Raw genomic sequence first — 25,905 nt, 5'->3', positions numbered from 1 at the left:
GGGGGCCCCTACCTACACCTTTAAAGATTGGGGGATGTCTGAGGAAGAAGCCATTGCTTACCTCGGGATTAGTAGCATGGAATGTTCCTACTTATTGGGTTTCTGCCAGGTACTTGTGACCTGGATTGGCCACTGTTGAAAGCAGGATACTGGGTTAAATGGACCATTGATCTGACCCAGTATGGGTGTTCTTATGAGGATGAGAGGTCTCCTTTTTTTGTTAGCATCATCCCAAAGAAGGTGGGGGGCAGTTCCCTGTAAGAGATACTAATCTTCGGTAATCCAGCTTTCCATGAGGAGGAGCTGGTGTCCCTCATTTCTCAGGTTACTTCCTCCCTTCATATGACAGAATCTGTAGTGGAGTAACATTGGATGGTGGTCCTATTCTGGTAAGCTTTTGTTGGCCTTCTAAGTCTATTCCCATCCATTAAACTCTCAGAAGAATGGCCTTGTTGGAGTGGGACTACACAGAAACAGTGCTGAAGAGCAGCAGGGCATGGCAAAGCTTTACCCCAAGATGATCTGGAACAGCTGTTTTGCCTCCCTCGTGATAGCAGTAACCAAGTAGACCACCAATTCTGGTGGAGGGAGGACTAGTCCTTAAGGATTCACAGGATAAAAAGATGGAAGTTGTTTTGAAGCAAGCGCATCCTCTGCTCTGGAAGTTGAGGTGGTGATATGCAGAAGCTATGTTGTCCATGCATTCTTCTGATGAATTCAGCAACTGCTAGAAAACCAGGAGGTTGTACTTCTGGAGTCAGGGACTATCTTTTTGGCAGACACCTTGTATTACCTGGTCTGGATTGGTTCCAGGAATGTGGCTTCAGTTTTCCTGATATGCCTCACTGAAAATTGTCATATTCTGTAAGTGAGTCCACATCGGAGGCAATTTTCAACATGTGGGACTGGTAGTACAAATGTGCGCTGTTCATCATTTGAAAGTGCAAGAAAAATCCTTTCGTTTGATGCCAGTTTCATTTTGCTTCTCACAAGATATCCAAAAAGATAATGGTAAAAAGTACGAAGCAACTACATCAATTCAAGTCCAGATAAAATATGAAAGCTTTTCCTTTAATATCTTTGGCACAGTGGTTTGCTAAAAGTGGCATTTTGTTACATCATATTGAATAAAATCCTATTTTTTGACAATATTTGAGAAACCATGTAGCTCAAAATGGGTTGCAGTTGCTGAATGTACGCAAAATTCTGAACAAGTGCAGATTTCACAGCTGTAGATCACATTATTTGTTTCATTTGTACCCCACATTTTCCCACCTATTTGCAGGCTCAATGTGGCTTACATAGTACCATGAGGCATAAGCCGCCTCCAGTGACGAAACAAATATAGAGTGAGGCAGAGTTAATAAGATTTGAAAGGTGCCCAAAGTTTCAGTTGGCCGCGAACTTTGCCGCTGTGTCCCCCCCCCCCCCCCCAAATTGGATAATATGCCAATTATCTGGAAAACTGTTGAAGCTATAAGTCAGAAAGTTTTGTAGTTTTTCATCTTATATATTGGTCGCCATTCTGGTAGATTATTATCAATTTCTGAAATAGTGATGTAGGGAGGATTCCAAACTGTGGTTGAATTTACATGGAGTGACCCTTAGGCAAAGTACTGATGAAGTTGAAAATAGTAAAAAGAAAGGGAGCAGCCTCAACATTTCCAAAGCTCTTCTAAAGTTTGGAGAAAGCTCATGTGAGGCAGGTCTCTGAATTATAGAGGGAATGTGTTTTCATGTCTTGTACAAAACAGTGGTAATCCCATATTAACAATTCATTCTTTGGATTCTAAAGATGTATGAGCAGAGGGATAAGGAGAAATTCATAATGTTTTCAAATGGACCAGATCTGTCAATCTTGACATGTGACAGGGTGTTCAGTAGGGGACCATTTAGGGGGAGGAGAGGAACTGAACAAACTTCAAAGAAGGCTATTTGGATTCTTTTTTCTTTTTTTTTTAAACCTTTTTAAAGTAGACCCAGTGTAGTGATGCTTTCCTATACAAAAATATACAGGGTAAAAATAGGTTCACCAAAAACAAATTTCCATATTTGCAAACCCAGTTCCATCTTTTGGAGTTAGCAAAGTTTTAAATTTGATTTTAGGTATTTTCCCACTCCAAAAATAATGTACAAAAAAGTTGGTCCAATATTTGGAAGAATTGGAAAGGAGGAGTTAGAAAGGAAGATAAGTTTAGGTAAAATAAACATTCTGATAACATTTGATCTCCCTTACCATGAGATAATGCAGTCTTTCCAGTCTGCCAAGTCTTTCTGTGTTTGTGTACTCATATGTTTATAATTCATTCTATTTATTTGTGACACATTTTGTGGAAAAAGAACAAGCAGAGCGTTCCAGCATCAGTGGTTCATCGCAAGGAATCAGCAATAAGCTGTATGATACTACTGTTTATTAATTCATTAGTTTTTGCTCAAGTAGTATACATCATCATATTTATTAGTACAAGGTTAGCTAATAAGTTCATACATCCAATAGAAGACTCCTGAGGCAGGCCGTTTGGAGCCGAAATATGACTCATGTCGAGTCGAGGATGTTTTGAATAAAGCTTCCTAATATTGGACATTGTCTGGGTTCAGTTTTGTGTCACCTTCATAAGAACATAAAAGTAGCCATCCTGGGTCACACCAATGGGCTATCTAGCCCAGTATCCTGTTTTCCAAACAGTGGCCAAGCCAGGCCATAAGTACATGGCAGAAACCCAAATCGTGGCAACAGTTCATACTACAAATCCCAGGACAAGCAGTTGCTTCCCATGTCTGTCTCAATAGCAGATTATGAACTTTTCCTCCAGGAATTTGTCCATACCTTTTATAAACCCAGATACGCTAACCGCTGTTACCACATCCTCCGGCAAAGAGTTCCAGAGCTTAACTATTTGTTGAGTGAAAACATATTTCCTCCTATTTGTTTTAAAAGTATTTCCATGTGACTTCCTTGAGTGTCCCCTATTCTTTGTATTTTTGGAACGAGTAAAAACTCAATTTTCTTCTATTCATTCTATACCACTCAGGATTTTGTAGACCTCAGTCATATCTCCCCTGATTCGTCTCTTTTCCAAGCTGAAGAGCCATAACCTCTTTAGCCTTTCCTCATACAAGAGGAGTTCCATCCCCATTATCTTTTTGTTTGCTTTTCTTTGAACCTTTTCTAATTCCGCTATATCTTTTTTGAGATACGGCAACCAGAACTGAACGCAGTATTCAAGGTGCAGACGCACCATGGAGCGATATAAAGGCATTATAGTATTTTTTGTTTTATTCGCCATCCTTTCTTAATAATTCCTAGCATTCTATTTGCTTTTTTGGCCGCTGCTGCATACTAAGCAGAAGATTTAAATGTATTATCTACAGCAACACCCAGATCTTTTTCTGGGGTGCTGACCCCCAAGATGGACCCTAGCATCAGGTAATTATGATTCAGATTATTCTTTCCAATGTGCATCAGCTTGCATTTGTCCACATTAAATTTCATCTGCCATTTTGATGCCCAGTCTTCCAATTTCCTAAGGTTTTCCTGCAATATTTCACAGTCCACACGTGTTTTATCAACCTTGTATAGTTTTGTATCATCTGCAAATCTGATCACCTCACTCACCGTTCCGATTTCCATATCATTTATAAATATGTTAAATAGTACCGGTCCCAGTACAGATCCCTGCGGCACTCCGATGTTCACCCTCCTCCATTGAGAGAAATGACCTTTTAACCCTACCTTCTGTTTTCTTTCCAATAACCAATTCCTAATCCACACCAAATCCTTGCCTCCTATCCCATGACTTTCATTTTCTCAGGAGCCTCTTATGAGGAACTTTATCGTAAGCTTTCTGAAAATCTAGATATACTACATCAACTGGCTCACCTTTATCCATATGTTTATTCATACCTTCAAAGAAATGAAGCAAATTGGTGAGGCAAGACTTCCCTCGGCTGAACCCTTGCTGACTCTGTCCCATTAAACCATGTTTGTCTATGTGCTTTGTAATTTTATTCTTTATAATAGTTTCCACTATTTTGCCTGGCACTGATGTCAGGCTTACCGGTCTATAATCTGGATCACCCCTAAAAGCCTTTTAAAAAATCGGCATCACATTGGCCACCCTCCAGTCTTCAGGTACTATAGACGATTTTAATGACAGGACAGGTTACATATTACCAACAGTACATCAGCAGTTTCATGTTTGAGTTCGAGTACCCTCAGATTTATGCCTTCTGGTTCAGGTGATTTACTGCTCTGTTTAATTTGTCAGTTTGGCTCAAAACATCTTCCAGGTTCACCAAGATTTCTTTCTGTTCCTTCGCATCATCATCCTCGAAAACTATTTCCGGTACATACAGGTCTCTTACATCTTCTTCCTTAAAGACCGAAGCAAAGAATTCATTCTGTTTCTTTGCTATGGCCTTGCCCTCCCTGAGTACCCCTTATGCTTCTTTGTGATTTTAGATTCCACTGCACACTGAGTAGAAGGTTTCAACATATCATTGTTGACACCAAAATCCTTTTACTGGTTGGTGATTCCAAATGTGGAACCTTGCATCACATAGCTATAATTTGGGTTCCTCTTTCCCACATGCATCACTTTGCAATTGGTTCACAAAGCCTTGTTTCTGAGACTGCTTTGGTCACAGAGCCTCCTACAGCCTCCATTTCTAGTACTGGTTATTGCAATGAATAGCTGGAAGGCACCCCACGCTGCATTTGAGTAAAGTCACTGGGGGCAAAGAACTCTGGATTTTGCTGGGAGTGTACTGGGTCTGTTGTAGGTTTATATTTGGGCTGTTTATAAGGGAGCTGGTACTGGGTGGGGAAGAAGTTAGGGCTGAAATGGGATGTGCTGGGTGAGAAAAGGTTTTTTTTTGTTTGTTTTTACAACTAGTGAATGTGGCAGAGTTCTAGGGCTCTGGGGTATATGGTGAGTGCTAGAGGTGTGGGGGAAATGCTTTGGATGTAGGGCTTCTGATGATAATTTTTAAAAATATGTTAATTTTGAAAAAAAACCCTTATATATGTAAGATTAGCATAAAAACACTGACGAGCGCTAGTTTTAAGGTACTTCAAAAACTATCTAATTGAAGGGTCCCTTTTACAAAGGTGCAGTAGGCTCTACACGCGTGCAGCACGCGCTAAAACAAGACTACCACCAGGCTAGCGCGACCCCTGGCGGTAATTTTGGATTTGGTGTACACCCATACCACTGGGACAGATTTTTAAATTTCCTATTGCGTGCGGCTTTTTCAGCATTAATCGGCACTGCATGTGTAGCGCGTGAGCCCTTCTAGATCAATGGGTGGCGTTATGGGCTAAGGCCGTAAATAGGCGCGCGCTGGTTTCAGTTTTACCACAAACCCAAGCCCTTGCCCTGGCCCATTGAAAAAAACCCTTTTCCCCATACGCGGTAAAAACTCGCCTGGCGTGTGCCAAAAACATGAGCCTACACTACTGCAGACCACTTTCTCCGTGGCTTAGTAAATGGACCCCTGAAAAAAATAAATACTGTAATTCACTTTTTCAAAACACCTAAAATTAAAAACCATATTTATGTGCTCATCACCTTTTTCGAGCTCCTCATAAGGTCTCTGTTCCAGCTTTTGAACAGTAAATATTTTTATTCACTGCTGTGAAATAGGTGAATTAACACATTCTATTTATCATGAGAAATTTCATATGAAATAGACTTTTGGATAACAGTCCTATTCTGCAAATAGTTAACTGTCAGATGATTTCTGGCAGTGACAATGGTTTTATTGTGGTAAAGATGAACTGTGAAGTTCTGGGATGCTGTTTTGTTTAGAGGAATATGTTCCAAATTTTGCATCTTATTATGCAACATTAACAAGTTTTGTCATTTGACGTTGAGTGAATAATCTGCTGAAACGTCTCCTCCCCTACAAGTACATAAAAAGTAAATACCAATGACCATTCAGTTCAGACAGATATCAGCGTGCTTTCTTTAAGGTAAGTAGTAAGGTTAACTTTATAGTGTGCTGCTTTATTTACTATATTTTTAATACTAAAGTTCAGTTATAATGAATTGAATTTGTTTAAATCCTTCTGATGAAAAGATATGTGCTTTCAGGATTAGTGTGCTTCAGAAGTATATAGCAATTAGTGCAGTAATTTTTGCCTAGTTATTTTGTGGTTTGAACATAATAGATTAGTAATGTAAAAGCTTTCTTTATATAGCAACTGATTTAACTATGGAAGACTGAGTAAAATCATTCATTTCTATACAAACATAATTGAATATTTTAGATATTATTTTTTGTTCCTTTTATAGGTTTGACTTGAAAGCTTTTTGCAGTTGTGATATAAAGTGTGTTGCCTTTGAATAAATTATTTTCTCATTTCATTTCAGGAAATAGAAAAATGAAGGTACATATGCACACAAAATTTTGCCTCATTTGCTTGTTGACATTTGTTTTTCATCAATGTAACCATTGCCATAAAGATGGACATAACCATGGGCATAATGACAGTCGCATACATAACCACAGTGATTATCAAATTTCAGAAGCGCCTTATCACCAGAATGGAGGAGTGGATTCTGTTCCAGAACATGAACAAAGATATTATATTGAAAAACTTTTTGACAGATATGGTGAAAACGGAAGATTGTCATTTTATGGTCTAGAGAAACTTTTAGCAAACTTGGGCCTTGGTGAAGTGAAAGTAGTGGAGATAAATCATGAGGACATTGGTCATGACCATGTTTCTCACTTGGAAGCTTTAGAAGTACAAGAAGGGAAACATTCTCATTGGCATAGCCATATGCACTCCCATTCTCATTCCAATTCAGAAAACCAAACTGTGAGCAGTGAATCTGCAAAAAGAAACAAAAAATGTGATCCACTGAGAGAGACATCAGAACCCTCTGTCAAATCTGATAATAAACATTCTCATGACCATAATCATCATCCTAATCACCACCGTCATCAGCACCATCATCGTGACCATAATAGTACTCATCATTCTCATAATGACTCCATTAGCCACACTGAATATAAGGAGGATAGTCAGAAACCATTAACAGATACCAATACATCTCAAGAGCAACTTGAAGGAATGCCACAAAAGCACAGAAAGAAACGGAAACGGAACAAAAGCAGAGAAACCACTGTGGAAATTACACCTAAGTTTGGTAGTGACAATGATCATGGTGAACAGCATGAACATAATCATGTTCATAAACATGAGCATGTGAACCTCTCTCTTATTCACCCACACACTCATTCGTATGGTAATGATCTTAGTGCAACTTCTAGACAGCAAGATCATAATCCTGACGAAGGAAATGGACGTCATCGTGCTGAAAAACGTGAAGCACCAAATAACCAAATAAGTGTTCGCAAACATGATGATTTTTCAGCTCATAGTCACCAGGATCATAGTGAAGACGACCATCAACATGAAGAGGTAAATGACCTTAGAACAAATATTGTGTTACTCATGCCACTCAACATACACAGTGCAAAAACCAGATGAATCTTAAGTAGATTAGTTGTAGATAAATGTTTCATGTATAAATGCATTCAGATGGGAAAATGTGAATCTTAAGATTTCTCTCATTTTGCTTGCTCTGAAGGAAAAAGAGACAACCTACTAATGATAATATTTTTTAAATAATATTTTATTTTCCTGCTTCTGTTTCCATTAGCAAGTTGATTTATGTTTACATTGAAAGTAGTAAATAATCTCAGGCAAAATTACTCTTTTAGACTTTTGAGGAATCCTATAGTAAATTTAGCTCATAATCATGTAAAATTAAGAAGTTTTTACTTTTGCTAATTTTTTTTAAACGTCTATAGAGCAGAAGTAAGAAGTGATGGAGAATTTTCAAAGCTATATATTAAATAATAAATTACTGTTCTTTTAAGAAAAATGGGAGAACTTAGAGAATGCAGGCAGTTCTTAATAATTGTTCGTATGCCTGATTGGATAATTTGTATCTTTGCGTTTATCCCACCATGTTTTATAGCAAATGTGCATACAGTAATATATATATATATATATTTTGTTGTTGTTGTTGTTGTTGTTTTGTTTTTTTTTGTTTTTGTTTTCCTAAGTTCTTTATAAGATTTGTAAAATGTCTTGTTGCAACAGTCCTGGAAGGATTAAGGTAATTTGTAGCACAAAATGAAATCTGGCTATTTCCAGAAATGTAGAGAATAGTAGTGAAATGGTTAAATGTGTATATCTGATTCCATAAAGATTTTTCCAAATAAGTGTATACCTATATTAAATTATGTATTTCAAGTTTCATTTTTTTTCTTAATACATTTGATACAGGGTGAACTTTAGTAGTAATTATAAGGGAAATCAGCACAGTGGGCACCTTTTATTGTGTTTGTTAAGCTATTTATGAAAATGAATTGCCTGGATTTCATGTATGTGTGTTGTGTTCATATAATTTTTAGGTCACATCTGCTCACTTTCCAGTTTGATTTGTTTTGACTTTTTATCTCTGAAGTATAGATTTCACCAGTGAGGTTCATAATTACATAACCCAATAGGCAGTTACTAGGCATGACTTCATACAAGTCCTGTAGCTGATGACATAATGCTTGCAAATGAGGTTTTTTCAAGTTTAAAACATTGTCAAAACCAGTATTGTGGCAAAATTAAAGACAGAGGCCAAGATGCACTAAAAAATCATTAAAGCCCTTCCCTTACTGAATCGGTAAGGAATGGGCATGCATCAAGGAATAGGAATGCAAATGAGCTGTAAGGTTGTAACTTGCATTCTCTATTCCATCGTGTCGGCCAGTCGAGAATGCGCAGAGCAGCCAAGCGTTATTTTTATTTATTTTATTTTTGTTACATTTGTACCCCACACTTTCCCACTCATGGCAGGCTCAATGCGGCTTACATATTATATACAGGTACTTATTTGTACCTGGGGCAATGGAGGGTTAAGTGACTTGCCCAGAGACACAAGGAGCTGCCTGTGCCTGAAGTGGGAATCGAACTCAGTTCCCCAGGACCAAAGTCCACCACCCTAACCACTAGGCCACTCCTATGTTGGTTGCTCTGCGCATGGCGCAGACGTCCTTTATGGACGTCCTTCACTATATATAAAAAAGACGAGCTGTGCCTATGGACGTCCTTCACCCCCCCCCCCCCCCCCCCCGCATTGAAATGACAGCTTCCCGCAGCCTCGTCCTCCGCAATGACCTCAGGGGGCAGGGGTGCGGAGGATGGCGGGGAGGCCGGGGCTGCGTAAAGCTGTTATTTCAATACAGGGGGGAGCAGCAGCGGCGACCTCGGGGGCGTTGGAAAGGAAAAAAAAAAGCCAAGTGCACGTCAGGGATGTCCTTGAAGGACGTCCATGTTAGGCACTTTAGAAGGACATCCCTGACGAGCACTTGGGACACGCAGCTTGTTCTTTTTTTTTTTTTTTTTTTCCCACATGAGTGTTGGTGCTTTCCCACTGGTCTCCATGGGTCCGTCCACAGTAGCCCCAGCCTAACGAGAGGTGCAGACCTCACATTAGGTTTTACACGGTAAGGGGAATCGGTAAACGTTAGTGCATCTCATTATAATAGCCTTGCAAAGGTAGTGCATCTCCTTTGGATCATTTGCATTCTGTTTTTGTTAGCTGCTACCGTGATCGGAAAATGGCCTTCAGTGCATGCCAGGGTTTATTACTACTTGCTCGTTAAGTTTAGTGCATCTGGCCAAGAGAGTCCTCATTGAATCAAATATGTTAATATTCAGGGGGTGTCTTAAACCATTTTAGTATGCCCTCTTAATGTAGGTTGGTTTCTGCTAGCTGTCTCTATTATTTATATTTGTGTTTAGTATGTAAGATTACTTATTAAATAACTGTATAATTTTTGTAGTGTTTGAATGTCACCCAGCTGCTTCAATATTATGGTCTTGGCATCAACTCTCCAATTTCTCATGATCAGTTTACATACCTCTGCCCTGCACTTCTGTATCAAATTGATAGCAGACTTTGCATTAAGCACTCAAGTCATCTCCATGTTGAGGATTTGGATAAGGACAAAGGTAGTGCCTCAGGTAAGACACTGTAACTTGGTAAATAATTCAAATTAGGGTTACCTCTTAATCTTTGTTGTTTCTCTTTTTTTAAAAAGACCATTCCTCTTGCTATCTAGTATTGACTAGTCATTACTTGAAGCTCAGTTGTTCTGTAGGGGCATTTGAATGAGTCCCTATACCAAAGTGGTAAATGTAGCATGATGCATGTTCTAATTTTCAGTTTCTTTAACTTTGACCACTGTTTTTCGCAGTATAATTTAATGCCGTTAAGATATCTAATAGATCAGCTAGGAATGGCAGAAATTCAGCACCAACCCCTTGTAGAAAAGTAGTGACTGTTTGTGCCTATTAGCACAATCACTTTTATAAATGTATTTTACTATAGTTATCACAAGTAAGTGGATATGACTCATATATAGAACATTTTGTCTATTCTTTGTTCATATGCTGCTCTAAGAGAAACATGGTAATCGGGTAACTTCTCTAAATAAAGGGCTAACTGTAAGGGACTTAAATACAAACTATTATATGCATCCAGCTTCTCTTCATCTGCACGCAACTTTGGAATGCACTGCCGATTGCCTTAAAAACAACGCAAGATCTGGCAGCCTTCCGGAGGTTACTGAAAATCAAATTATTCAACGAAACTTATAATAAGATTCCTTCATAAATGACTCACTATCACATCTATATTAGAATTAATAAATACTGAACTCCATAATTAGTTTCTTTAACCATACTGTTATTATGTACGTTCTACTTTACCCTACATTTTGCATATCCGATATGTATTAATTATTTTCTTTACTTCTAATTTTCTTGATATCTTATGTACCTGAATTACTCTGTTCTGTTAATGGCGATTGTCATTGCGGCATAATGCAAGCCACATTGAGCTTGCAAAGAGGTGGGAAAATGTGGGATACAAATGCAGCAAAATAAACAAAACAATCCCCTATATTAAGGTATTTTACAGGGCTGCTGATTTGGAGTTTTAAGATGGTTCCCTACTAGCCCGATATCTGTAGCCTCCAGTCTCTTCTCTCATGCGCTCAGGTATCCTCAGTGGTCACAGGTCACCACCTCCCTTCACTCCATACCCACTTCGATACTACCAGACCTATCCTGCATAGTATCACAGTAGATGACCACAGATAAAGACCCGCACAGTCCACCCAGTCTGCCCAACAGTCACATTCATTATCAATTAATGATTAAACCAACAGTTCAGCAATGTTATTAACTAACAATATTTCTCTCTCTGAATTCAGCATAAAGATATCCTTCCCCCACTGAGTTACACTTTACCTGCACTTATAGTGTATGATATGAAAGTGGTATAAAATAAAATAGATATACTTGATCCTGATCTGTCTTTCCATATACTGGACACAGAATGTAGAAGTCTGCCCTGCATTGGACTTGCCGAATCATACCACAGCAACAGCTGTAAGGTCATTTAGGTTTTGTTTTGATACTCTCCCCTTTCTGTTTAAGGATCCTCTGTTTATCCCATGCATTTCTGAATTCCATCACTATCTTTGTCTCCCGCTCCTTCTCAAGGATTGCATTCCAGGCATCTCACCCTCTCCGTGAAAAAGTACTTCCTGATGTTGTTTCTAAATCTTCCACCCTGAAACCTCAACTCATGTCCTCTAGTTTTATTGCTTTCTCATCTCTGGAAAGGGCTTGTTAATATGTTAATACCTTGTAAATATTTAAATGTCTGTTTCATATCCCCCCTTCTCCCCCCCACCTTTCCTCTAGGGTATACGTATTCAGGTCTTCAAATCTCTTCTCGTAAGACTTTTGACACAAACCCCCATACTATTTTTGTTACCTTCTTCTGAACCCCTTAAAGACTTTTTATAGGCTTAGCAAGATACAGCTTCTAAAACTGAACACAATACTCCAAATGGGGTCTCGCCAATGACTTAAACAAGGGCATTAACCTCTTCTGCTACTTGTGTCTTTCTCTGTGCAGCCCAGTATCCTTCTGTGTTTGTCCACCACCTTGTCACATTGTTTTGATGCCATGAGATCCTCGGACACTATCACCCCTGGTCCCTCTCTTGGCCCATGCATATCGGCCTCTAGTGCCCTAGCCACATGCAGCTCCTTTGATTTCTACTCCCTAGGTGCATCATGCTGCAGTTTGGTCTAATTTTTTTTGTCAGTTAAAATTTAATGCATTCTTCTCATTTTTGTAGATCACTTTTCATGTTAACTTCCTCCAGGGTGTCCACTCATAATCTTCCTGTCATCCACAAAAGGCAAACTTTTCCTTCTAACACTTCGGCAATGCCACTCACAAAGATATAGAATAGAATCAGCTCCGGTACCGATCCTTGAGGCACACCACTACTTGCCTTTGTTTTCTCAAAGTGAATTTCATTTACCTTCCGTCTTTGTCATTTGTGAGTCAACTGGTTTCTAATCTAGTTCACTACTTTGGGACCTAACCAGCCTACAAGCTGCATTTCTGATCAGGCACTGCTTTGAAACACATGGTACAAGAAGCTTGAGGCTATAATCTGAAGTCCTGTGAAATTACTTAGAAAACAACAGGGCAACAGGAAGCTCCAGTGTGCTGCCTCAGACATTTTGGGTTAATTTACTGTCTTCTTGAAGAAATTCTCCCAAGGTAGCGTACAACAAGAATAAGCTGGACATAGGCAATAGACAATTACAGTAGAAAAGTGTTCAGATAATGCCCATTATAGCACAGAATGCTACTTACAATATCAACACAATACACATTAAAACATCTTAATAGACAACATAGGGTGTAAGAGGATGTGAAGTATATAGACAGATAGTATATAATAGGATGACTAACAAGGAAAAATTGGACATGGAGCTATAAAAGATGGTTAAATATTAACTCAGCTGGAGAAGGAGTGGATAAACAAGTCCTGCTACTGTACAGTATGTGCAGTTGATATTAGTCCTTGTGCATGTGACTACTAGTTAGTTGTTTCGTCTGTTAAAGGCTTGAGAGAAGAACCAGGCTTTCTCCTACTCCCTGAAGTAGATTTTGTAACATTGTGCCTCAGAACAGAAATGCTATTGCTGCTGGCAAACCAAATATTTTTTTCTTCTACTTAAGGAGAGAGGAGAAACTTCCATACCTACTTGAGAGGGTGTTAGAACAGTAGCAAATGCTTATCAGGAATAACAGACTGCCTATGTCTGGTCCATCTGTAGAAAGTGTGAAGCTGTTCAAGTTGAATAGGAAGTGCCTTAAAAGGTGGAGGTTAAAGGATTTTATTTTATACTAGTAAAAAAGCCCCGTTTCTGATGCAAATGAAACGGGGGCTAGCAAGGTTTTCTTCAGAGTGTGCATGTGGGAGTGTGTGTCCCTGCCCTCTCTCCCTCCCCCTCCGAGTCCAGTCCTTCAGTGTTAAGTTTCCTGCTGTTCTATGTTTTTGTTACAGAGAGAGTGAGGGCATCTCTCTCCCCTCCCCCCTCTGAGTCCTTCACTGTGTGAGATTTCGTGCTGTGCTGTTTTCCTTCACTCATGGGGAAACTGGATATCTCTGGCGCTTCACACTTCCGGCTGGAGGCTTCATAGAACGTTGGTCTTGCCTTTTATATATATAGATTAGTTATTTATTTATTTCAGTGGTTCCCACACCTGGTCCTGGAGGCACCCCAGTCAGTCAGGTTTTCAAGATAGCCACAATGAATATTCATGGAGAGATTTGCATGCACTGCCTCCACATCTCTCTCATGAATATTCTTTGCGGATACCCTGAAAACCTGACTGGCTGAGGTGCCTCTAGGACCAGGTTTGGGAATCACTGATTTCTTTTGACAGCTTTTGTATTTATTTGAAAGCCTCCCACATCTAGATATAAATATCATAAAATAAAATTGAATATCACTAAAACAGCTTAAAGAATTATTGTACTGTGTATTTTATGCTAATTTTTCTACACTGTTCTATAGAATACAGTAGTACATGGCCAAATTTAAGTGAGAATATCCTGTTTTAATCTGTCTTGGAAATCCTGGTGTTATAAAGATGGAATATATTGAAATAAAATGGAAGTAAAATTAAACTTTCCTTTCATTGGGGTACATGGAATCATCTCTTTCCTTGTCATCAAGCAGATGAAGCCATTACGTATGGGTTGTGTCGATCAACCAGCAGGGGGAGATAGAGAGCACTCATTTCCCAGTGCCACATGGTCAGCTAGCTCCACTGCCTCTTCAGTATTCTGTATCTTCCCAAGCAGGGTGGTTGCAGCTTGATCAAGCTCCTTAAAAAAATCTGCCTGGGGGTGGCTCCTGGCTTGCCAGTTGTTAGCCGGGGTGTTAGAGGCTATAGCAGCTTCACTTTACAGGCACATAGGTTAGCCCTTTCCCTGCCTTACCCATCCCCCTACTGGATGCAGGCACATAAGTTCGCCTTTCCCTGCCTTTCCCACTGTTCTGTACCTCCGGAGTTGATTTGATTGCCTCTTTTGCTGTTTTCTCTACTTTCCTCACAGCGTTAAAAAAAAAAAAAAAGCAAGAGGTTTTCTTCAGTTTCTACAGCATGACCGGAGCTTCTATACTCGGTCCAGTGAGGTAAGAGTGTTTTCTGACTCCTCTGGGGAGGGCCCGTGATCGGGACGTTTTTGGTGCGAAGCCGCCATTTTGAATTTTCCAGCGTTTTTTCGGCGATGGCTGCAGAGAGTGTTAAGCCCTGTTCCAAGTGTGGCAAGCACAGATCAGCAGCGGGGCTCTGTAAAACGTGCTGTTCAGGCGTAAGAGCTGGCCCGAGCATGGCGAGCGATGGTTCTTCCCGCTCGGTGGAGCTGGCAGCGGGCGCCATTTTGAAAGCACCACATGGCGCGACCCCCGCTGAGGCGGAGGGTCTGGAGAACGGAGGGGGCCCTTGAATTGAGGCTGGCCAAAGAGCTACTAGCCCCGGACTGGAACTGGGTGCCCAGGGTGAGTTTTTCTCCCCTGACTTTGTATTATTGCTTCATAATGCATATGTGCTTAAAAGAGCTCAGCCACAGGGGTTTTCTACGGCCCCCCCTTACTGCTCCTCCGGTGGATGCAGGCCTGGGATTGCCCTCTGAGGCGTTTTTCCCTGATAGCTGGCTGCAAGAGAAGCGCAAAAGGGTAAATTCCTTTTCAGAGAGTGGCGCACCCCCCTTTTTCCCCCCCCCCGTGGTCGGGATGTGGTGACTCTTGAGGGGTCTGGCAGGCCCTCGTGGCTAGAGGAAGGTGCAGAAGGGCCACTGGATCCTGATGATCTGTCCGCGGTGAGGATTTTCCACCGCGAGGAGCTGCCAGCGCTTATTTCAGATTGTCTTACAGGTCCTCTCTATTGAAGATCCTGGGAGTGGCGTGGCCTCCTCTGGAAATCCGAGGATGGCAAGTACCAAAAAGCCTGCTCGAGCCTTTCCTTTGCATGACTCCATCCAAGAGCTTATTTCAGCTCAATGGGCTGACCCCGAAGGACCTTTGAAAGTTTCCAGGGCTGTGGGGCAATTATACCCTCTGAGTGAGGAGCATTTGGCTCGCTTTGCAATGCCTAAGGTGGATGCCCTAGTCACAGCTGTGACAAAGAGAACTACCCTCCCAGTTGAAGGAGGTGTTGCCCTGAAGGACATGCAAGACCGTAGACTGGAATCAGCACTTAAACAGTCCTTTGAAATTGCTGGTCTTACTATTCGGGCGTCTGCATGCAGTTATTATGCTGCTGGAGCCTGCCTGGCATGGTTGCAACAGGCAGTGGAACAGCCCGGTGATGGAGCGGAGCCCTTGTCTGAAGTGGCTCCGCGAATGGAGTCGGCCTTGTCCTTTTTGGCTGACGCCCTTTCTGATATTGTCAGAGCTTCGGCTAAACAGATGGCTGTAGCAGTGGCGGCTCGCCGTCTTCTGTGGCTACGACATGGCCTCTAAGGTTGGTGAAGTTGCCCTTTCAAGGCCTTCTCCTGTTGGGTGAGGAGTTGGAGAAAATTGTGAAAGGCCTGGGAGATGCTAAACCCCAGCGCTTACCCGAGGATAGGCCGCGGCCTCCCTCCAAGGGTCAGGTGGTTCACTCCTCTTATAGACCTCGCTTCCGTGGAGCTAGAAGGTACCGCCCGGGGCATTCTGCTGGGTCCACTTCTCATGGCCGGTTTTCAGCAGAGGAACTCCTTTCGCTCGGACAAACGTTCCGCAGCAGCAGCAGGCTCAAGACTTGGAGTTCAAGGGCAACCCTCTCAATGAGGGTGCGCCGGCCCCCTCCTCGATTCCTGTTATAGGAGGACGTCTTTCCCACTTTCTCGAGGAGTGGGCCAAGATTACCTCAGATCAGTGGGTCTTGGACCTGATCAGAGAAGGATACCAAATAGAATTCGATGCCCCAATAAGAGACGTGTTTGTGGAGTCCCGATGTGGTTCTGCCGCCAAACGGGCAGCGGTAGAGGAGACCTTACAAGGCTTGATTCACATTGGGGCGGTTTCCCCCGGTGCCTCCCGCCAATTTCGGCTGCAGCCGCTACTCCATTTACTTTGTGGTGCCACGAAAATGTGGGTCTTTTCGCCATATTCTGGACTTAAAAGAATTAAACAAGTCCCTAAGAGTGCGGCATTTTCACATGGAAACCCTGCGCTCCGTCAGTGTGGCGGTACAGCCAGGAGAGTTTCTCACGTCTCTGGACCTGAAAGAAGCTTACTTGCACATTCCAATTTGGCCCCCGCACCAGAAGTTTCTGCGGTTTGCGGTGATGGGAAAACATTTCCAGTTTCGGGCCTTGCCTTTTGGCCTCGCCACAGCTCCCCAAACCTTTTCCAAGGTAATGGTGGTAGTAGCTGCTTTTCTTAGGCGAGAAGGTATCCGGGTTCACCCGTACCTAGACGACTGGCTCATCAGAGCGGACTCCGCAACAGAGAGCCATCAAGCTACAGCCAGAGTGGTCTCAGTACTGCAATCTCTGGGCTGGGTTGTCAATGTAGCCAAAAGTCACCTGACCCCCTCGCAATCTCTAGAATATTTGGGGGCACGGTTCGACAGAGACTCGGGATATGTATTCCTACCCGAGCAAAGGCGGTACAAGCTTCAGAATCAGGTCCGTCTGCTCCTGAGGATGCCCCGCCCGTGAGCTTGGGACATTGTCCAGTTGTTGGGATCGATGACGGCCACCTTGGATTTGGTGCCCTGGGCGAGAGCGCACCTGAGACCTCTGCAGTATTCCCTACTTCAACGATGGTCTCCAGTATCTCAGGATTATCAATGCAGACTCTCTTGGCTCCCTGCGGCCCGACATTACAGGCTGGATGTGGCTGCTAGGAGGGATGCGTGTTTTGGAGCACAAGTGCTAGCGCGTGGTGTGACTTGTTCCCACCCAATATAGGGATTGCATTGATACATCCCATACGTAATGGCTTCATCTGCTTGATGACAAGGAAGGGAAAATTAGGTTCTTACCTTGGTAATTTTCTTTCCTTTAGTCATAGCAGATGAAGCCATGAGCCCTCCCTGTATGATTGTCTGTATGATGTGAATCTGTTTCAGGTTCTGTTCTTGTTTCCTGAAGTTCTAATCCTTCCTTGGGAGAAAGTTGGAAAACAGTCTTCAGGATTCTTGTTCACTTATAGGAGGATGAGTTCATTCCCTCCAGTTCATGTGTAGGAGGTTGAGTTCATTCCCTCCAGGAGGATGTGTGTATTCCCTCCATAAATACAAAGAGGAGGACGAGTTTATTCCCTCCAGGAGGATGTGTTCATTCCCTCCTTTTGAGTTCATGCCCTTGTTATGGGGCCATCGTTTGCTTTGAGGAAAGTTCATGTTATTCCCATTGCGGTTTGTTATACTGCTTTCGAAGCTTCAAATACTGAAGAGGCAGTGGAGCTAGCTGACCATGTGGCACTGTGAAATTTGAGTGCTCTCTATCTCCCCCTGCTTGCTGGTTGATGGACACAACCCATACATAATGGCTTCATCTGCTATGACTAAAGGAAAGAAAATTACCAAGGTAAGAACCTAATTTTCCCTTTGTAGACGTTTACATCTTAGATACACACATGGATTATTCTGTTTTGAGCATGTTTCAGGGACAAATAGTTGTATAAGTCAAAATAATAAAAATAAATATTTTGTTTCATTCAGATCTCTCATTTGTTTGAACATAATTAAATGGGTTATAAGCCCCTAATTCAGTCCATTGGTTTTCTTATATTTTGTTATTGTGATGACTTATAATGTGGCAAAACTCAAAAGTCTTATATCTATCTGGTCAATAATAAAAGGCGCTCATTGTGAACACTATCCGCCCTAAAAAGTTGTTTTATGGCTGTACATGTGAAATTGTAATATTGCATGAATAAGTGTGCATTTTTTATCCTAATCATTCATCCAAAGGTTATATAATTCTTTCAAGAAAGCCAGTTAATTGTTTAACTTATTAGTGGAACATAACCACAAAGGCATGATATGGTTGCATTTTAAATATGGTAATACTAGCGTCCAGCTAAGGAACAAGTTAATTTGAGTTAGTCTTCACTGGATCAGACTTGCTCTCCTTGTGCCATCACCATCCAGTTGGATAGGAAGTGTCTTAAAAGGTGGAGAATAAAGGATTTTTTTTTAAATTTGACATTTTTATTCCACATTATCCCAAGCAAACACTGGTTCAGTGTGGCTTACATTTGAAAATACAGTGAGAGAATAATAGAATTCAGTAACAACAAGGGGGCAAGTTGATGGATATAACTGAAACAATGAACAAAGTTGAAATTACCATATATACCCAACTGGGCATTTAAAAGTCTGTCTGTTAATGATGCCGCATGTTCACAAATCAAAGCCATAAGTATAGACAGTTATTCAAACATTATCATATGCACACACCAGAACAGGCATCCATGCACACATTGCAAAAGTAAACAACAACTTCTACAGAGTACATCCATAACTTTTTAAAAATGTTTTAATAATGTTTATTCAAAGCACAACGTGTTGGTAGATAATCTTCATACAGAACAAGAAAAAAACAGTGAACCACCCAACATGGTACAATATAAACTTTTACAGAGCACATACCCCAAGAACCCTTCCCCTCCTTCACTCCCCTCCCTCCCTATAAGCACATGTGACTGTTTCCACCCACTAAAATAACCCAGCAGATGTACAGATCAGTAGTCCCCAAAGCAGTACAAAACAAGTAGGTCATAAACAGCACACTTTATACCAAATTGTTTAACCACATACCGTATGCATGTAAGGTCTGGATGAATTAAAACAATCAAAGTTTAAAGCAAATTCTGAAAATATGTAATACGTTGTAGCAATAATGAAATAGTGAGGGAATATTCACATAGCAGGCAGCCAACAGATTTATTTTCCACTGAAAATAATTAACTTTGTATGAGCTTGGCACCTAATAGTGTGCTGCTTCCTACTGTATTTTGGTGGTGTATTGTTTGCCTGCATAATAAAATATAGTCATCTATATACAAACACACAGCTAGGAGACAAAGTTTCCCTCCCCCCCCCCCCCCCCAAAAAAAAAATGCCTTTTACAACCAAACAGACTTGAAGAAGAAATAAATATGTACAACATAACTGGAAAATGTTGGCATGTTTAGACTGACTCTGTACAGAGCTTCTGCACGAAGGAAGCTCTTTCCTCATTATTGAATCTGTCAGTAATGATTAAAAAAAAAAATCAAGTGCATTTTTATAATATACCACTGCATTCCACAAAACAAAAGGAGCAAATTTCCAAATACCAGCTTATTCTTTATATGTACCCACAGGGAAAAAAAAGATGTTAAATGCTTCCAGTTTTCAACCTGATTAATGTTTAAAATAACCATTGTACTTACAAATAGAAACTCTGAATGTTGAGTACCTGATTCTCATAACATGTCTGTTTTGGTGGCCCGTTAGGTGAAAAAAATCTGTGCACGAATACAACACCTGCTAGGGTGCTAGAAAATCCTGATAACCAACCCCTCAAAATGACACACTAATTACAATTTAATACCAGTTACTACTCTAACTGATGAAAGATTATTCCATTCTGATGGCTTCTCTGTGTACATCCGTATACTGGACAAGCCAGCATGTTTGAAATTATAAGTGAGATCAAATAAAATTGCAACCAACAATTAACGCCAGTGTGGATGCAGCAGCAGCTGATAGGTTTCTTTGCTGTGTTTTTGGTGTACCAAGATGGCGGCTGTGCGGGAGAGACTGTCAGCTTTTTGATGTCATGCTGTTTCCTGTTCTTCATCTAACCTCCTTGATTAGCCCTTCTCTTAAGTAGGATGCGTGATCTCATTGCCTGCTCACCTCTTTCCTCCCTGCCCTGGAGAATGGCAAGTTGCTGTAGTTTGATCAAGGAGATCTAATTAATAGGAGTTGGCGGGAGCGTGCTTGGCCCTTTTTCTGGCCTGAAGCCAGTAGACAGAGCTTGCCACCATATTGAGTCATCCTAAACAATAGTAAATGCTTATTAGAAAAAAAGTCTGCATATGTGTGGCTTGGCGTGGATCAGTAGTTTGCTTTGAGTGTATCAAGATGGTGCCTAAGGCTTCAGCTTTGTCACGTGACTTGGTTTCCTATCAACTAAACCGCCTTGAGTTTGAGCATAACACTGCCATAAAGCATCTGGTGCTGGCAGTCTTGAGCTGCATGTCTGTAGTTGTTGGCGGTTACCAGCTGAGACCAGCTGAACACCAGTGATCTTAAAACTGTGCCCCCTATCTGCAGACACTTTGGGTCAGTCTTCAGATTCGCAGTTGGTGTTTCATTAAAACATTAGCAGCGGTGTCTGAAGTCACATGTTACAAGCAAGGACAGCTACTAAAATATAAGATTTCACTTCAGGCTGGAGAGGAGTATGGGAGGGGATCTCTTTATTGTATTTGAGGAGGTGATTCCTTCCTTCAAAGGTGATCCAAGGTCCCCTTTCTTCTTTCCTCCCAGCTCTCTGTAGTGGCTGTAGTCTAAGATCCTTCACTACTCCAACTAAGTATGCAAGAGATGAAGGGAAAGTTATTTTCTGTCATGAAGTAGAATGAATCAGCCACACAAATGGGTGATGTCATCTGACAGTGTCAAGATGGAGTAACTGAGCTCAGAACAAGCTAGAAGAATTTTCAAAGAATGCATGAGAATTCCCACACTTCTCAGTTTCTTTTATTCCGCTTTGCTGAACAGATGTGCATAATTTTCTCCATCCTTTTTAGTTTTATTTCCCCCTCGCTTCATTTCTTTCATGCCAAGAAAAGGCCCTTATTGTTTTTCTCTCTATTTTATTTTCAAGCGTATTTAGCATTAGGTGCTACTACGTGTTATCAAGGGTAAGTCTGTCTGACTGTCCATCTGTTTGCACTTGTGCAAATAGATACATACCAAACTTGTGCAAATAGATACATACCAAGTAAACTAGCATGAAGTTCTACAGTATGGTACTGAATATCGCCATTGTCCTGATGATCACAGCTCTGTCTATTGTACCCAGATATTCAGCGCAGGTACTCAAATAGTAGGTGGTACTGAATCTACTACTACTACTAATCATTTCTATAGCGCTACTAGACATATGTAGCGCTGTACACATTATATTCAGGTACTTTCTCTGTCCTTAGGGGGCTCACAATCTAAGTTTTTGTACCTGGGGCAATGAAGGGTTAAGTGGCTTGCCCAAGGTCACAAGGACCTGCAGTGGAAATCGAACCCATGTTGCCAAGATCAAAGCCCGCTGCACTAACCATTAGGGTGTGACTTCAAACACCAGTGCTGGTGTTTTAATGAAACGCCTACTATAGAATCTGAATATTGACCCAAAAGTGTCTAGTAGTAGCAGCAGCTCACATGCGGAAGACTGCTATATATTCCTCTTTCTAGACAACAGGATCATAGTGGGAGCCTTGTGCTTTATGATCAACCATGTCATTCTTGAATCAATTTTTTTACTCTTTCAAAAAGTACAAAGACTAGGGAACACTCAGTGAAGTTACCGTATTTTTCGGACTATAAGACGCACTTTTTTCCCCCAAAATTTGGGAGGAAAATGGGGGGTGCGTCTTATAGTCCGAAGGTAGCGTTTTTTGACCTCCGTTCCGTACTTACAGGATTCCATGTTCCCTGGTGGTCTAGTGACGTCGGGGCAGGAAAGAGCCCCCTCTTTCCTGCCCATCGCGCTGCTCTCCGTGCTTCTCAATGCTTTCCGACGGTCTCGGCGAGATTCAAAATGGCCGCCGAGAATCTCGGCGGCCATTTTGAATCTCGCCGAGACCGTCGGAAAGCATTGAGAAGCACGGAGAGCAGCGCGATGGGCAGGAAAGAGGGGGCTCTTTCCTGCCCCGACGTCACTAGACCACCAGGGAACACGGAATCCTGTAAGTACGGGACGGAGGTCCAAAACCCGGACAAGACGCACCCGAGCACCTAGGTTTTAGAGGAGGGAAAGAGGAAAATTTTTTTTTTCCTATTTCCCTCCTCTAAAACCTAGGTGCGTCTTATGGTCCGGTGCGTCTTATAGTCCGAAAAATACGGTACATGGAAATAACTTTTAAAACAAATTGGAGGAAATATTTTTTAATTTGATGAATCGTTAAAATGTGGAACTCATTGCCAGAGTATGTGGTAACAGAAGTTAGCGTATCAGGGTTTAAAAAAGGTTTGGACAGGTTCCTGGAGAAAAAGTTCATAGTCTGCTATTGAGACAGATATGAGGAAGCCGCTGCTTGCCATGGAATTGGTAGCATCAAATGTTGCTACTATTTGGGTTTCTGCTAGGTACTTTTGATCTGGATTGACCATTGTTGGAAACAGGATACTGGGCTTTCTAGACCATTGGTTTGACCCAGTATTTCTTATGTTCTTGCATCGTTCAGTTGTTGCAGAAGTTTTTATTTATTTATTTTTTTTAATCAGCTTTCAGAAATCAAATGTACAGCCATTTTAGACCACTCTGAATGCAGTGAGGTTTTGTATCTCAAGGCACAGCAGATCAGTTGATAACTGCTCCCTAGTATTACATTCCAGAAAAGCTCTCTGCTTGTCCCTTTATGGGACTGCTAGGCCACATGAGCTTTACAGTTCATTTTACTCCATTTGCCCATGTGATAGCACAATGAGAACTTAGGTTCCAATGAAATCAAGCCATGCAGCTTCTCACTTAAATGATTGATTCTACAGTTTTCTTCAATGATGTATGATTGTGTGTGATCTAACAAAAGGTCTTTCCTTGTTTCAAATGCAGCACAGATGCATTTTATTTATTTATTTATTTATTTGTTTGTAGCCCACATTTTCCCACCTATTTGTAGGCTCAATGTGGGTTACGTAGTTCCGGAGAACTGGTTACAGATTCTAGTGTGAACAAATACAAAGTGGATAGTACAATTTATAGGTTTGGTGCAGTTTGTTCCGTGCGGGTTGCGAGGGTGGGATCATTCGGCAAGGGATTGAGTATTGTCCGTTACTTAGTTTAGTTTTGGTGGTAACTTTGTTCAGTGTTCATGATGGTTATGTGGGGTATACTTTTCTGAAAAGATGAGTCTTTAGGTTTTTTCAAAAATGTAGGTGGTTGCTCGTAGTTTTCAGGTCTTTTGGTAATGTGTTACAGAGCTGTGTGCATATGTAGGAGAAACTGGACTCATGTTGATTTATACTTCAGTCCTTTGCATCTTGGGAAGTGAAGGTTTAGGTACGTTCTTGCTGATTCAATGTGTTTCTCATTGGTAGGTCGATTAGTCCAGTCATGTAACTTGGCACAAGACCATGGATTATTTTGTGAACTAAAGTACAAATCTTGAAGGGGATTTATTTATTTATTTGTTACATTTGTATCCCACATTTTCCCACCTATTTGAAGGCTCAATGTGGCTTACATAATACCGGAACGGCGTTTTCCGATTCCGGTGTGAACAGTACAATGTGGTTTTGTGGTATGATGATCATATGGCAGGGCCACAGTAAGGATAGTCGAGCAGAAGAGTAAAGTTATGTTCATTACATGCTTTGGTTTTCTTGTGTAGCCGAGGTCAGACATTTAAGTAGGATCGAGAGGGTATGCCTTTTTGAACAGGATGGTTTTTATTAATTTCCGGAAGTTGAGGTGGTCGTACGTTGTTTTCACAGCTTTTGGTAGTGCATTCCACAGTTGTGTACTTATGTAGGAAAAGCTGGATGCATAGGTAGATTTGTATTTAAGACCTTTGCAGCTTGGGTAGTGTAGATTTAGATATGTTCGTGTTGAATCAGATGCGTTTCTGGTTGGTAAGTCGATTGTCTGTCATGTATCCAGGTGCTTTGCCGTAGATAATTTTGTGAATGATGGTGCAGATTTTGAAGGCAATTCGTTCTTTGATTGGGAGCCAGTGTAATTTTTCGCGGAGGGGTTTTGCACTTTCAAATTGCGTTTTTCCAAATATGAGCCTAGCTGCCATGTTTTGAGCGGTCTGAAGTTTCTTTAAGGTTAGTTCTTTGCATCCTGCATAGATTCCATTGCAGTAATCTAAGTGGCTTATTACCATTGATTGTATCAGGTTGCAAAATGTTTCCCTTGGGAAAAATTGTTTCACACGTTTGAGTTTCCACATTGTGTGGAACATTTTCTTTGTAGTGGATTTTGCTTGGCTCTCCAGTGTTAGGTTACGGTCCACTCTAATGCCGAGGATTTTCAGGCTATCTGAAATAGGAAGGGTGTAATCGGGAGTGTAGATATTTGTGGGGTTGTCTGTGCTGTGCTGGGATGTGAGAATGAGACAATGTGTTTTTTCTTTATTAGTTTTAGTTGACATGCATTTGCCCATGTATCCATGATGTTCAAGCTGAGCTTGATTTTGTTGGCGATTTCTGTCAGATTGGTTTTGTAAGGGATGACATCATCTGCGTTCTTAGCCAGTACAGTTTTTCGCGAGGGGTTTTGTGCTTTCAAAACATGTTTTTCCATAGATAAGCCTGGCTGCCGTGTTCTGGGCAATCTGAAGTTTCTTTAAGATTTGTTCTTTATAACCTGCGTATATTCCGTTGCAGTAATCGATGTGGGTAGTACCATTGTTTGAATCATATTACGAAAAGTTTCCCTCAGGAAGAATTGTTTTACATGTTTGAGTTTCCACATTGTGTGGAACGTTAGAGGCTTGGTTTTCCAAAGTTAAGTTGTCTATGGTAATGCCAGGATTTTCAGGTTGTCTGAGATTGGGAGCGTATAATCCAGGGTATTTATGGTTGTGGGGTGGTTTGTGCTATGTTGGGATGAGAGAATGAGACTTTTTTTTTTTTTAGTTTCAATTTGAATGCCAATGCCCAGGAATCCATCAACTTCAGGCTGTTCTTTATTGCGTTGGTGATTTCTGATGGATTCGACTTGAAATGTATATATATTGTAACATTGCGTAGAGATAAGGGTTAAGGCCTTGGTTGAAAAGGGACTTGGCTAATGAGGTCATCATTAGGTTGAATAGAATGGGTGAGAGAGGCGATCCCTGCGGAACTCCGCAGACAGCTTTCCAGGGTGGTGAAATGGTTAAGTTTGCCTTAACCTGGTATGACCTTGTTAAGAACCCCTGGATCAATTTGAGTATATTCCCATCGATTCCTATCTTGTTGAGTATTCTTAGTAGTATATTGTGGTCTACCATTTCGATTATACTCGACATGTCGAATTGTGGTAGGAGAATTTTTTTTACCTAGTTCAATTTCCTGCTTGAATTTGGCCAGTAGAGTAACTAGTACAGTTTCTGTACTATGGAGGGGTCTGAAACCAGATTGTGATTCATGCATTATTGAGAATTTATCAATGTATTCCTTGAGTTGTTTGGCTACAATGCCTTCCATCAATTTGGTTGTCAGTGGGATGGATGCTATAGGACAGTAGTTGGTGATATCATTTGATTTCTTCTTGGTGTCTTTTGGTAACGGTGTAAGATGTTGCCTT

The 25,905-nt window shown here is 41.2% G+C and overlaps 1 protein-coding gene across 1 annotated transcript in view; it reads left to right on the top strand.

Moving 5' to 3' along the window:
• The window catches only part of SLC39A10 (solute carrier family 39 member 10), a 103,601-nt gene that overhangs the window by 5,300 nt on the left and 72,396 nt on the right, over positions 1-25,905 (top strand). Inside the window, exons 2-3 of the mRNA XM_030210109.1 lie at positions 6,375-7,432; positions 9,859-10,039. Coding sequence (XP_030065969.1) covers positions 6,386-7,432; positions 9,859-10,039 — 1,228 coding nt within the window. The 5' untranslated portion in view covers positions 6,375-6,385. The remainder of the gene's footprint in view (positions 1-6,374; positions 7,433-9,858; positions 10,040-25,905) is intronic.

This window comes from Microcaecilia unicolor, chromosome 7 (assembly GCF_901765095.1).
Source record: "Microcaecilia unicolor chromosome 7, aMicUni1.1, whole genome shotgun sequence".
NCBI lineage: Eukaryota > Metazoa > Chordata > Amphibia > Gymnophiona > Siphonopidae > Microcaecilia > Microcaecilia unicolor.
This window is presented reverse-complemented; position numbering and strand designations above follow the sequence as displayed.